The following is a 15,431-nucleotide window of genomic DNA, read 5'->3' on the forward strand; positions in this document are numbered from 1 at the left end:
ACATTTTTATGTGAATGCATCTGTCTTTTTTAAAAAATAAAAGTTTCACAAAGTCCTCTATCAATGGAACTCTAAGTTCCTTTCTAAACAAAAAATAAAACATAATATCTAATCAATTCAGTTAAAAGAATCAAATTGAATTCCCTGTGAAAACATCAATACATCCCCTACACTTGCTTGGGATCCAATTAGGCATCTGTAGGAAAGCATGTCTCTTGAAGAAAGTCCGGTAGATAAATTATTTTATCTTTTGAGCTTCATATTTATTATTTAAGTTGAGATTGGATATGATTGATTGGTTAATGTAGAAAAATGTGGGCTGTTATCTTAGACTGATAAAGCTGTATAGTTTTCCTTTATTGGTTATACATTTGTCTTAGCAAGTAAAGAACATTGATCCACTCATTTGTTTACAAATAGGAGATTGGGGAAAGGATCAAGTTTTTGCAAGTTGCAAAGTTGAAGTATTAGATTGCTAATTATCGGCTTGTCTTTAAAATATCTCTTTTTTATATTTCTTGGTTTTTTCCCCTTAAGCAGATGAGTGATGAAGGCGATGATTTCGACACAGAAGTAAAAAGTAGAAATAAAAGGATAGCTAGACGAAAGCATTCTGATGGAAAAGCCAAAAAAAGAAAGATTTTCATAGATTCAGGCACAGAAAATGAGGGTTCGGATATGGAATTTCAGCCAGATGAAGTTAGCAGTGATGAAAATAGTATCGAAATATGTGACAATGAAACTTCTGAATCTGAAACTGTCCCTCAAAAGAAGAATTCTGTTAAAGTACTTACTAAACATTCTCCTAAACAAATGCAGGACAAGGCATGTAAATCCACCCAAGAGGCTAATCTTAAAAACAACCTCTCTGAAACACCCAATAGGGAATTCTATCCTGACTTCATGCAAAAATTAGCATCTTATGCTGCTCCTGAAAGTTTTGATTTTCGGCCAAGCATTAATGGAGGAGGAGCCGGAGGGGGTGGAGGAGATGGTAATCCAACCGTATGGGAGCATGAAAAAATAGATTGGCTTCAGGATGGCAAAAGGAAGGATGGTCATAGAAGACGACAAAATGATCCAGATTACGACCCAAGTACTTTATTTGTGCCAGAGGATTATCTTAAAAACTGCACTCCAGGAATGCGGAAATGGTGGGAGTTGAAGAGTCAAAATTTTGATGGTGTGATTTTTTATAAAGTTGGAAAATTTTATGAATTATATCATATGGATGCTGTTGTTGGTGTAAATAAGCTTGGATTGGTATTTATGAAAGGCACTTGGGCTCACTCAGGTTTTCCAGAAATGGCATTTGATAGATTTGCCAATGTCTTAATCCAAAAAGGTCATAAAGTTGTACGAGTCGAGCAGATGGAGACTCCCGAGATGATGGAAGCACGGTGTAAATCTTTGGCGCACCCAACAAGGTTTGACAGAGTTGTGCGCCGAGAAATATGCAGGATAATTTCCAAAGGCACACAGACCTACAATATTCTTGATGGTGACTATTCAGAGACCCACAACAAATACCTTCTTTGCATAAAAGAAAAAACAGATGATTCTGTTGGCTTGCATCGTACTTACGGAGTTTGCTTTGTTGATACAACAGTTGGGAAGTTTTATATTGGCCAGTTTCCAGATGACCGTCATTGTTCTAGGTTTAGAACACTTCTGGCTCATTATACTCCTGTACAGATACTTTTTGAGAGAGGAAACCCCTCTGCAGAAACACAAAAGATACTTAAAGGCTTAATCTCTTTTACTATTCAAGAAAGCTTGACTCCTGGTTCTCAGTTCTGGAATGCATCTAAAACTTTAAAAACTCTCATTGAAGAAGATTATTTTCAGAACAAAGAGAATACAAATAGTGGAATCACTCTACCCCCAGTAATCAGATCCATGACTGCAGAAAATGATTCACTTGGACTTACTCCTGCAGAAAACAGTGAACTTGCTCTCTCTGCTCTAGGCAGTTGTGTATTCTACCTTAAAAAATGTATAATTGACAAGGAACTTCTATCAATGGCAAATTTTGAAGAATACATTCCTGTGGATGTTGATATAGTTAACAGAACCAGATCAAGTAGTGTGTTTGAGAAAACAAACCAGCACATGGTATTAGATGGGGTAACACTAGCAAACTTGGAAATACTGCAGAATGCAACCAGGAGTTCAATAGAGGGCACGTTATTGGAAAAAATTGACACTTGTTGTACACCTTTTGGAAGAAGACTCCTGAAGCAATGGCTTTGTGCACCATTATGTAATCCTTGTGCCATTAACGATCGCCTGGATGCAGTTGAAGATCTCCTAGCTGAGGCTGCTAAAATGTCTGATATCCGTGATCGTCTCAAAAAGCTCCCAGATCTTGAAAGGCTTTTGAGCAAAATTCACAGTATTGGATCTTCTCTTAAGAACAATAGCCATCCAGACAATAAGGCTATTTTATATGAGGAGGCTAGGTACAGCAAGAAAAAGATTATAGATTTCTTGTCTGTACTGGAAGGATTTAACATAATAATTGACATTATCTCAATGTTGGAAGATACTGTTGGTGGCTTTAAGTCTAAAATACTAAAACAAATAACAACCGTGAAATCAAAAAATCCAGCAGGCTGCTTCCCAGACTTGAAAGCAGAACTTGAAAGATGGGAATCTGCCTTTGATCATAACGTAGCACGGAGGACAGGTGTGGTTAATCCAAGAACTGGTTTTGATTCCGATTACGATGAAGCTTTAGCAAATATCAATGAAATTGAGGAAAACCTTCGTCAGTATTTGGAAAAACAACGCAAAATACTTGGTGTCAGAGCCGTGATGTATTGGGGAGCAGGCAGAAACCGTTACCAAATGGAGATTGCAGAAACTGCTGTGCCTCAGGATTTGCCTGATGAATATATCATGAAGTCCAGTAGAAAGGGCTATAAACGTTACTGGACAAAAGACATAGAGAAGATGTTAAATGAAATTATCAGTGCTGAAGAACGGAGAGATTCAGCACAAAAAGATTGCATGAAAAGATTATTCTATGACTTCGATAAAACCAGAAAAGATTGGCAATCTGCGGTGGAATGCATTGCTGTTCTAGGTAAGTTGTCTTCTGTGTAGAAGTAGAATCATATTGGCAGATCGATGTAACTTTGATTGGGACTATCCAAAAGTGCTCACGGGATTATTTATTAAGAAAAAATAATCATACAATTACGCTGAGTTTGTTTGGTTTTTTATTGTAATATCTCAGTCATCAAAGTAACCGTTATATGTTCTGCATAGCTTTGAGACTACTTCAGCTGTGGAGTCTCAGATACAAAAGTTTAAGCTATATGACATAAATTTTCATCAAAGTGCTACAGTACTGTGCAAAAGTTTTAGGCAGGTGGGAAAAAATGCTGTAAACAAAGAATGCTTTCAAAAATGGAAGTGTTAAACATTTATGTTCATAAATGAACAAAACGCAGTGAATGAACAAAACATAGGAACTGGGGTGCAGAAAAATAGCAGCAGGTGCTCTGGCCTGATGAATCAAAATTTGAAATATTTGGCTGTAGCAGAATGTAGTGTGTTCATCGAAGGGCTGTAGAGCAGTACAATAATGAGTGTCTGCAGGCAACATTGACGCACGGTGGAGGTTCCTTGAACGTTTGGGGCTGCATTTCTGCAAATGGAGTTGGAGGTTTGGTCAGGATTAATGGTGTTCTCAATGCTGAGAAATACAGGCAGATACTTATCCATTATGCAATACAATCAGGGAGGCATATGATTGTCCCCAAATATATTCTGCAGCAGGACAACGACCCCAAGTATACAGCCAGTCATTAAGAACTATCTTCAGCGTAAAGAAGAACAAGAAGTACTGGAAGTGATTGCATGGCCCCCACAGAGCCCTGATCTCAACATCATTGAGTGTTCTGGGATTGCATGAAGACAGAAGGATGTGAGAATGGAGCGTTGGTTCTTACCTGATACGCCCCTTCTCTGGGCAGGTGGAGACAGTGGTCATGCATGGGTTAACTCAGCCAGTAACCAATAGAACTGAATCTACCAAAGTGATGTCATCGCCTCGAGGAGTGTCCTCCCGCTTTCTTGACGAAGGAGATAAGTAGACTGCTGTGTGCTATTCAATTGCTCTAAATCCCTTGATGCTCCAGCATTTCTCCCAGATCTCCCTCTATGAACTAGGTTAGAGCCTGAAAGGGTGGGGATGACCGCTGTCTCCACCTGCCCAGAGAAGGGGCGTTTCAGGTAAAAACCAACGCCCCATTCTCCAAAGTTGGTGGAGACAGCAGTCATGCATGGGATGTACCAAAGCTTATCAAGCCCCTGTTGCAAGAACTCCAAAACCTGGGGGACTGAAGCCTCCAGGGGGGAGCATTTCTAGAATGGCACCAAGTAATGAAAATATACCACGTTGATTCATAGTTTCTGTTAGTGGCTGTGCTTAAGTCCTGCTACTATGCCTCGTTCAATGGCCTCAGATATGATATCAGCTATGCCAGGTGAGTAAGAACAATGGTGGGATGGGGGAGAGATATCCTCCTTGTAGAAGGGCTTCCCATCAGGAGTGAAGCTCCTGCCACCCTCGGATTCATCCCCACTACAGGCCAGATCGCCTGTGCCCCTGGCTTCCTCAGGTTGGATAATGGATGCTGCAGGGGAGAGATCATCCTCCGAATCAGTAGATAGGTCAGGAGGACGACTAGGTTGAACAGGCCTCTGGGGCTGAAACAGATGGGATTCCATGTGTTTGGTATTTTTAGGAGGAACCTGAGTGGCATTGCCATCTTCCTGAGAAGGTGGATTGGCTGTGGTCCTGTGACTAGATCTGGGAGCCTTAAAAGAGAGCTCAGTGGGGGGAGCCTCTGGGGTAGGTCTGCGCCTATGGGTCCCGGATGAAGGAGACTCGGTGGTGGAAGCAGGGGCCAGGGTAGTTGGAGGAACTTGTGGCTCATGGGCAGAAAAGGAAGCCATGGCCTGTACTCATAACTTTGTTGTCCCGAAGGAGAGAGTCAAAATGGCCACCAGAGCTTCTTTGCGCAAAAACAAAATGGCCACTGAGGCTACAGAGCCTATGGGCCAGGCGCCATGAGATAGCTGAAGCCGCAAAAGGAACGAGGGCGGTGAGGGCCCTGAGGAGCTGCAGAGGCGATGGCGGCAGCAGTGGCGGTCTAGCGGTGGCAGAAGCGTTTAATAGCTGCGGCGGCAGCACTTTCCTGGCGGCAGCAGCAAGGGAGAGCCAGTAGAGGCAGCAGTGCTAAGCAGAGCCTCCAACAGCCAGTGCTAGGCAGCGCTGCGTCCAGGGAAGCGAAGCCAAGAGGCTGAAAGCCCCCAAAGAAACCCTGGCAGTCCCTTTCAGGAAAGCTCTGGGGCTAATTGAGAGCCCTTGCTCCGAGAGGAGCTATTATCGAAGATCTGTCCTTCACAAGGAATTTAGAAGTAAAACTTTTCAGAGGAGAAGCCAATTAAAACAGATTAAGATAGATAAGTTGAGGAGAGAGCAATTAACACAGCCAGTTCCAAAGCGGGAGGACACTCCTCAGAGGCGATGACATCACTTTGGTAGACTCAGTTCTATTGGTTACTGGCTGAGTTAACCCATGCTTGACCGCTGTCTCCACCAACTTTGGAGAAAGCCTACATCCACAGAAGATCTGTGTTTAGTTCTCCAAGATGTTTGGAACAACCTACCAGCCGAGTTCCTTCAAAAACTGTGTGCAAGTATACCTAGAAGAATTGCTGCTGTTTGGAAGGCACACCAAATATTGATTTGATTTAGATTTCTCTTTTCGTGCATACTTTAGTTGCTTGGCCTTGTTCCCATGTTGGAGGTATGGCTTTGTGGCTGCAACTCTTCCATGAAGACCACTTCTGGCCAGACTTCTCGGGACAGTAGATGGGTGTACCTGGGTCCCACTGGTTTCTGCCAGTTCTGAGCTGATGGCACTGCTGGACATATTCCGATTTCGAAGGGTAATAAGCTTGATGTGTCTTTCATCTGCTGCACTAAGTTTCCTTGGCCGACCACTGCGCCTACGATCCTCAACGTTGCCTGTTTCTTTGTGCTTCTTCAAAATAGCTTGAACAGCACATCTTGAAACCCCAGTCTGCTTTGAAATCTTTGTCTGGGAGACTAACCTTGTTGATATAGTATAACTACCTTGTGTCTTGTTGCTGTGCTCAATCTTGCCATGACATGAAACTGTCTTTCACAACCTCACCTTGGTAGCAGAGTTTGGCTGTTCCTCAACCCAGTTTTAAGCATCCTACACAGCTGTTTGTGTTTCAGTTCATGACTGGGTTTCAACCTATGTGTGACATTGATGATCATTAGCACCTTTTTTGTATAATTGGTTGATCATACACCTGATTATAATCCTACAAAATCCCGGACTTTGTGTAGGTGTACCTATGAGAATTGATGCTGGTTTGAAGGCAAAAGGTAGTAACACCAAATATTGATTTGATTTAGATTTTTCTTTTGTTTGCTCACTTTGCATTGTGAAAATTGACAAAAATAAACTATCATTATTTATATGTCTGAAAGCATTCTTTGTTTACAGCATTTTTTCACACCTGCCTATAACTTTTGCACAGTACTGTATACTTACAGGTAAGAATTTGTATACTTAGTACAGAAAGGGGAGCTTCCCTGGCTGAGCATAGATTGGCACTGTGCCTTGTCATTTGAGAGATTTGTACTGCAATCAAAATGTTTCATAATTCCAAATGTATAGCTAAATAGGAAATTTTCACAAGAAACACTTGAAGGAGGAAAGTTAACTTTTACTTTTGTTTTATTTTCTAGATGTTTTGTTATGCCTTGCATGCTATAGTCAGGGATGTGATGGACCATTATGCCGCCCAGAAATCTTGTTGCCAGAGAACACCTCAACTTTTCTGGAGCTCAAAAGTTCACGCCATCCATGCATTACAAAAACATTCTTTGGAGATGATTTCATCCCTAACGATATTGTGATAGGCTTAGAAGATGAAAAAACAAAAAGCAGAGCTACTTGTGTCCTTGTGACTGGTCCAAACATGGGAGGAAAATCTACGCTCATGAGACAGGTGATTAAAGGCAGAGTCACCTTATAGTCTGGCTTTAACACCCTTTATTTTTTAATCTTATATGTATTTGCAGTGACTTTATAGTTCTTTGTGGTATTTCCAATATTAGTTTGCTCAGTTGCTACTATAATTTGTGCAAACAGAATTGTGTTGAAGATAAGTTGGAACCAAATAGTCTCCCTCCACCCCCAACATCTTTTTATGTAAGTATTAGTTACATGCTATCGTACAACGATATTTCAAATGAAAACTACTGCTCCAAAATAGGACACTTTTCAAAAGAGGACTGGACTCAGTGTTAGTCACATTTTTTTACTGGTCCAGATTCTGGTACTGGAGTAACGAATTTTGCTTCATTGAATTTAATTTGCTTAACTTTTCAAGGAAATCCCTGAATTTATATAAACTGCTTCCTGATTGTTCAGATGAGACTGTGCCAGACATAGGAAAGAAACACACCATTGAACATGCCTTGCATATGTTCCATTTTCTTTTGAAAGATGCCTAAACAATAAAATGAAATTGCTAGAATGTTGATAATATCTCCTTTTGGAGCATGTGGGATAAATTGTAAATAGCCTTGTGAGATCCCAAGTATGCTCTATACATGTTATGAACAGTTCTGTATTAAATGACTACATCCAAACCTTGATTAGATAATTGGGACTGGGAACTCAATTGCTAAACAACACACTCATAAAACATGACAGAACGTAAGCATGCCAGCTTACAATGACAATTCTGACTGTCCTGGTTGCTGTCTTTAGGCAAATTCCATGCAGTTGCAGTGTCCTGCGGTCATATTGCCATTTGCAACCCCCATCAGCTTCCTGATTGACTTGGCTTATGGGAAGCCAACAGAAACTATGACTGTTGTAATTTTAAGTCAGTTGCCAAGCTACAGGTAGAAGGATGTAAAAACCCCTTGTTCAGCACTGTTGTAACTTCAAATGGTTGCTGAAGGGGTGGTCATTAAATGAGGACTACCTTTAGTTTCACATGCCCTTTTTAAAGCTATCTACTAAAGATTTTCAAAATGTCTTCTATTTTTAAATCTCACCAGTGGGTGTTAGAATTTGACTTCATAGAGTGACTAAAATAAATAGAATAATTTAGTATTAAATTTGAACATTGGGGAAAAAAGTGTCCCATTGCCATCAGTTATTAGGGCTGATGTAGTTAAGGCCCTTAGTGTAATTAGTCCTCAATTTACGACCGTAATAGAGCCTGGCATTTCCATCATAGGTCATGATGGTTGTAAGTCAAGGCACCTATGTGATCTGAAGAAGCTTCTTGGGAGAGAAGTGAAACATCTTCAAAAAAAAAACCCCTCCAGAAAGTTCAGTTGTCCTTTGGGGGGGGGGGGAACCACCTTCGGGATAACCATGACTTGGATGACTGAGAATCTCCAAAGACGTGATTGGCCCATGGTCACTTAGCTGGCTTTGTGCCTAAGGCAGAATTACAACTCATGGTTTCCCACTTTCTAGCCTGGTGCCTTTATCACTACACACGATTGGCTCTCCGATCTCAGTGGAATAACTTCAACTTTAGTGGCAATACAGATGGAGGAGCAGATGAAGAGAAATTTCTCTGGTTGCAGAACAAGTTAATAAAAAGAGTTATTTGCTTTTGCCTTTGCAGGCTGGTCTCTTGGTAGTAATGGCTCAGTTGGGATGCTTTGTACCTGCTGAATCTTGCAGGCTTACTCCTGTTGATAGAGTGTTCACTAGACTAGGAGCTTCAGATAGAATTATGTCAGGTGGGTTCCATGTGTTTTTGTAAATTAATTGCCTTCTCAACACAATATGTAATGATCAAATTGAAGGATTTCTTTCTAAACTACCTCCAAGTTCAGTCTGAGCTAAAAATTATCATGCCAAACCTAGAAAGTACAAATCAATTCCAATTTCTCTATTATTGATTAGAAAATAACAGGGTTTAAATACACAGCATGCTTTCAATTGTCTGGCAGGTGAAAGTATATTGTTTAAGATGCTATTATTTTCTGGTTGAACATTTACAGCATTCCTAGTAGATTAATAAAATATCAGCATTATAATGAAGAGAAGCATGAAAAATCTACAGTTGAATATTGCCTTAATCCAAGGCTTGAATTAAATAAACCTAGAAACTCTTATAGGTAGTTTTCGATTTACGAATGTAATAGAATTCCTGCCATGCGTAACCTGAGGAATTCTTTAATGGTTTACTTAATGATTAGTGAATGATTTGCCCAATGCATTCACTAATCAAATGCTCAGGTCATTAAGTGTGTATGAGGTATCAGCATTGGGAAGACCGGGGGGGTGGGGGCTAGTGCCCCACCTAGTCACCACAGGTACTGAGCCTGTGGAGATTCATTTAACTTTTGAAGAGCTCGATGATCAAGTGAGCTGTGTCATCTCCAGCCTCTGCCACGGTTTCTTTGCCTGTGTTCCTGCAGATTCTAGTTGTCCTTGGAAAAAGCTTTTGGCACGAAGAGCAGAGGCTGGGAGCGATGTGCATGGCCCTCCTGGCCTCCATTCTTAGTAGCAACAGCTTTTTGCAAAGACAACTGGAGCCTGCAGAGATGCAATCTCTTGCCCCTACAGGCTTTGGCAAGTCTTTGCTGAAGGCTTTTGCCGCCAAAAACAGAGGGCTCCTGGTCTCCATTCTTGGCATCAAAAGCTTTTTACAAAGACAACCGGAGCCTGCAGGGATACAATGTCTTGCCCCTGCAGGCTTCGGCAAGGCCTCAAACACCAAAGCTTCCTGTCTGTTTGCTAAGCTTTGTGGCATGGATCTAATTCGGGTCTCCATTTGCAGAGAATGGAGATCTGAAGCAGTACGAGATCATGTGAGATCAGTAACAAATTCTCTGCAAATGCACAGAGGGCCTGAAGCATAGTAGCAGAGAGGCTGGAGAGGAGACAGCTCGCTAGATCTTTGAAAGGTGAATCTCCACAGGCCCAGTGCTTGTGGAGATCCCGTGGAAGTGTGTCTGATATAGACAGGGTGAATTTCATTGCAGGGCCTCTGCAGTTATTCGTAAGGATGAATGACTGCCATGATGCAGCAACATTCGTAACCTCGGGACTGTGTCATAAGTACTTGAGGGGGTGATGCCATAACTTCGCTTGTAGTGATCGCTAAGTAAACTGTCATACCTCGATTACCTGTAGGGCTTTCTCCACATGTATTGGAGTGTAACTCTTCTCATCTTTTACAGTTTGTAGATCTTTCCCTATGTGGCTGGTCAATCTGAAATATTTTGTGACTTGTTGGTACTGCAGTAAACAGAAATTGTGGTTGTGCATTGCACAGTATGTGCAACCAATAATTGAGAAATTTTTAGATTTATTGCATGTGATATTCCTGCCTCTGGCTACATTTTGTTAATATCTTAATATGCTTTCCATTAGGAGAAAGTACATTCTTTGTTGAGCTTAGTGAGACTTCGAGTATACTGCAACATGCAACAGAGCATTCCCTTGTTCTTATGGACGAGCTAGGTATGTATGTTTTTTGGTTAAGAGTGTCATAATTTTAATACTTCGTGAAATCTGTTGCTTCAAAATCAGATTTGTGTTGCCCATATATTTGCTTACTTCAATGTGGCTTAGAAAGGCAAAGTAATGTATAACATGATATGCATTTTCTTTTAAATGAAGTCTCTTTGCTAGTACCTGGGTAGGTCTAGGAATGTTCTCGTGCCTTTCGCTGGCCCTTGTTTGCCCCCAGGGTTCTGCCGCCAGGCATTGAACCCTAGCATTTCGCCACAGCTGAAAGGACCCTAGCTGTTTGCCCTGGGCAATGGGACCCAGCCTCTTTAGTCCCAGAAACTTCGTCACAGACCATTCAGAGAAATACTGCTTACCCTGACCTTTTGGGCTCAAGAGATACTTCACCGCCAGCCAATGTGAGGAAGGAAAGGGAGAGAGAGGGAGGGAGTTTCATGTCGAGTTTCCTCTCTGGGGTTTCTTTCAATTCAATTCAATTCAATTTATTAAATTTATAGGCCGCCCAATCCCAAAGGACTCCAAGCTAAAAAACCGTTTGCATTCCTCCCCCCCCCCCCCCAATGTGACAGGACAACACAAGGGCTACAGGAAAGTTAAACACAACTGGGTTGGGGTCTGGAGGTTGCCCACATTTCCACAATTGGTTATTGACTAGGGCCCTTTCAGCGGAGGTGAAATGGTAGGGGTCAATGGCTGGGGGCGGAACCCTGGGGGCAAACAAGGGGCGACAAATGGTACGAGAACAGTCCCATTCCAACCTGGGTAATAATAATGCAAACATCTAATATTTTCTGGATACCAATACAATATATGGATACAATAAATGCTTGCAATGCTTAATGGTGGGTTTTTCTTGCCCAGCCATATCTAAAAGTCAGACCCATTTTTCCAAATATATATACTATATAACTATGGGTAAATAAACTATAGTAATATTATAAATTAATTCATCAAAATTGACATGATTTGCAAGGACAGTGAATGAGAAAATTAAGAGGCAACTGAAACCATATATAGAGTTGCTAACCATATACACAGTTACAGAGATGCAGAGTTGCATCTTCACATTCATGTAAGGTGAAGCATATAAAGCAGAAGGCAAGATTATTAGAACAATGTGACTGCTCAGTTTGTGCTTAAACATTTCAATGAAGGCCTTTGCCTGCATATTCTGCCGATTCCCTGGAGACACCCAAATGTTTTGGAACATGGTATATTCCATGTTGATTTAAGATAACATAGGTGATTAACAGGCTGTAAGTACAAACTAAAAAACAATAATTAATGCTTCTGAAATTATCTGACCTGAATACTGACAAAGTTTTAATTGGCAAGTAGAACCCCCCTTCATTGACTAAGCTCTCATTGAACAGTTTTATTTAATAGTTCTAAAATATTTGGCCCAGCCATCCAGAAAAGCAATACATTTTCTTATCCTAAACCTCCAATTTGTAAACTTCCAACTTCTGTTTACAAGGTGGGACTTGCAAGTAGTGCAAAATGATTTTAAAAAAATCAAAATAAAAAGTAGTTTGGGCCCATTCTTGATTCCATATGTAGACAAAAACCTTTTCCTACGGAACCTTTGGTTTGTATCTTTGTTTTTCATAACTGAATTTATTGTAGTTGATTTTCTAAATAATTTTAATTTAGCAAATACTTGAATAAACCTAGAATTAAAATTTAAGATTATTATTTGTTCATAATAATGTGACGTCACCTGCCAGTTCTTTAGCTGGTTTTGGCTTCATAAGCATCAGGTTCTTCTTAAAGAACCTAGACTGACATAATGTATTGGCATAATGTATAATGTGTGCCTTTTGTAATTGATAGGTGGAAATTTTGTCAATGTGCAGATTTTCTAAGTACCATGCAAGATTTTTTGATATGCCACACAATATGCCTCTAACCATGACCACCACAGTCAGTTTATATATTGTGGTTGGTTGCATAGTCAGCCAGATGTTTAGATTAGATTGACATTTTTATCTACCTGTTGAGTCCTTCCTAAGGACTTGGGTTAGGCAGATCTTGTTGCTAATAATATTAAAGGTATTGGTGGCTAACAACCATTTGTTTAGGGACCTTTCGAAGTTAACAGCAGCACTGGAAAAAGTGACTTAAATTCTTGGCAGCTGGCATGTATTTATTAAGGTTGCAGTGTCCTGGCATTATGTGATCACTTTTTGTGATTTTCTGACAAAGTTGATGAGGAAGTCAGATTCACATAATTGTGTTATTAACTCAACAACTGCAATGATTCACTGAACAACTGTGGCAAGAAATATTGTAAAATGTCCATGATTGTTATCCCTGTAAAATGGTCAGGTACTTGCAGGCTTCATACATGCAGTAGGTGTATGGGTTGGCTTCCTGGAAATTAACAACTGAGTGTTCTTAAATCCAAACTGCTGGATACAGGGAGACCTTGACTTACGTTGAAGGACCAGTTGAAGTTATGATGGACTCAAAAATAGTTACTTACGATCTGTCCTCAAATTTATAATTGCTGTACCACCCTTTTGCCAATTTCTGGCCAAAAAATCCCACCCATTGAATAAACTGGATTCAGACTTAACCACAATTCACGTAATGATCGTAGTGACTCACTTAATGACCATCAATTATAAAAAAGCTCTGTCATGTGATGACTCGACTTACGACTGCAATGACTTTTGTCCAAAATTCTAGGCTCAGTTGTGGTGCTTAAATCAAGACATGTCTGTTGCAATAGGTTTGCTACAGTTCTCTCTCAATTTTCCAGGGAGAGGAACAGCAACTTTTGATGGAACTGCTATTGCTAGTGCAGTTGTCAAAGAACTTTCAGAGAATATTAAGTGCCGTACAATGTTTTCAACACATTACCATTCTTTAGTAGAAGATTATTCTCACAGTCTCTCTGTACGATTGGGACACATGGTATGTAATATTCTATGCTTGTAATAGCGGCTTCAGCAATTTTATTAGACATATTCAATGTTTAAAAATGTTTTGTTAATAGATTACTGCTAAATGAAAACTACCCTTGTTTCCAAGAATAGATTAACAAGAATTGAAATTCTTGTTAAGCAAGAAAATGTGTAAAATTGTTTTCCCTTCATTTCCTAAATAGTGGCAAATTTCTGATCTTTATCCTTAATTTGCATCAAATGCGGTGCAGATTCAATGATATTTAAACATTTGTGAATTCTTTTGAATTTTCAATATTTCTGCAGAAATAGGATCTAAAATATGAGCTGTTCTCTATACAAGTCCTAAAACTAAACAAAGAGAACTCAATTAAACAAATGTTAAAAATATTATACTTATGAGGGCAGTGATACAAAGCAACATGTTTCTGTATGGCAAAAGTATGTAAACCTGTAGCAATACCAGTTCATTTGAAGGAGAAATTAAGAGCCGGATGTTTTGATCAGTTTGATGTGAGTATGGGAGGTGCTGCATTATTTAAAGAATAGAATTTTGGGTATTCACTATCAGAGTCAGATCTTCACAACACAGGTAGGTGAAAGTGTGTCATGGTTTAAACAAAGGACATTCCTGAGTAATTCCCAAAAAATCAGCTGTTGATGCTCGCCAGACTGGAAAAGTTTTGAAAACTATTTCTAAAGAGTTTGGACTCCACTCCACTCTTAGGCAGATCATGTATAAAAGCAGTTCAATATCATTATTATCGACCCAAGAAAGGTCAACCAACCAAGATCACACAAAGAGCAAGGCATGTATCATTCCAGGACTCCTCAAAGAAGCTCAGGTAACCTCTACAGAACTAAAAGCTTCTCTCACTTCAGCAGATGTCAGTATTCATGAGATTATGATCACAAGAACATTGAATAATGCTCTCCATGTTAAGGTTGCAAAGAGAAACCCACTACTCCCCAAAACAAAACAAAAAACATTGTTGTCCATTTACTATTTGTGAAAGACTTCATGGATAAAGCACTATTGGAAAAATAGTCTGTGAATGAGACCAAAATAGAAATAGCACTTATATATATTGCTTCAGTGCTTTACAGCCCTCAGCATATTGCCCCCAACAATCTGGGCCCTCCTTTGACCGACCTCGGAAGGATAAAAGGCTCAGTCAATCTTGGTGCTGCTGAGAATCGAACTGCTATCAGCCGGTAATTAGTAGAAGTAGCCTCAGTACTGCATTCTAACCACCGTGCCGCCATGGTTCTTGTGGCTTTAATAAAAATTGATGAAAGGCAAACTGCATTCCAGCAGGAGACTCTTATCCCATCTATGGAACATAGTGGGAATATCATGGTCTGAGCCTGCTTTGCTGTGGCCCAGAATGGCTTGCTGTCATTGATTGAATTATAATTTTTGAATTGTGCCAGCAAATTCTGCAGGAAAATATCAAGGTTCGTCATGAACTGAATTCAAGAGAATGTGTATCATGCAGTAAGACAGTGGCCTAAGCCATAAGTTGGACTAAGAATGGTTAAAGCAGAATACATTTTGGAATGGCCAAGTTAAAATCCTGACTTAATTCCTATAGAAACATTGTGGAAACACCTGAAACTGAACACACTAACCTCCCTGAATTGAAGCTGTTCTGTAAGGATTGGGCTAAAATTCCTTCAAGCTGATGTGCAAGACTGATCAGAATTATTTCATTATAGTTATTGCTGCAAAAGCAGGAACACCAGTTACTGAAAGCAAAGGTTCACATATTTTTGTGCACACAAATATGTAAATATCTATGGAGATTCTCAGTCATTCAGGTCATGGTTGTCCCAAAGGTGCTTTTCCAAAAGGTAACTGGACTTTGTTTCTTCAGTTCTGAAGAAACCTCTTGGATAAGAAGTAAAACATCTTCAAAGAAAAACAAAGTCCATTTGAACAAGCACCTTTGAG

The 15,431-nt window shown here is 40.0% G+C and overlaps 1 protein-coding gene across 1 annotated transcript in view; it reads left to right on the plus strand.

The window, feature by feature from the left end:
* MSH6 (mutS homolog 6) overlaps positions 1–15,431 on the plus strand; it is a 30,218-nt gene that overhangs the window by 13,049 nt on the left and 1,738 nt on the right. Inside the window, exons 4-8 of the mRNA XM_032216425.1 lie at positions 541–3,088; positions 6,803–7,065; positions 8,710–8,827; positions 10,470–10,559; positions 13,333–13,487. Coding sequence (XP_032072316.1) covers positions 541–3,088; positions 6,803–7,065; positions 8,710–8,827; positions 10,470–10,559; positions 13,333–13,487 — 3,174 coding nt within the window. The remainder of the gene's footprint in view (positions 1–540; positions 3,089–6,802; positions 7,066–8,709; positions 8,828–10,469; positions 10,560–13,332; positions 13,488–15,431) is intronic.

Source organism: Thamnophis elegans, chromosome 4 (genome assembly GCF_009769535.1).
Source record: "Thamnophis elegans isolate rThaEle1 chromosome 4, rThaEle1.pri, whole genome shotgun sequence".
Taxonomy (NCBI): Eukaryota; Metazoa; Chordata; class Lepidosauria; order Squamata; family Colubridae; genus Thamnophis; species Thamnophis elegans.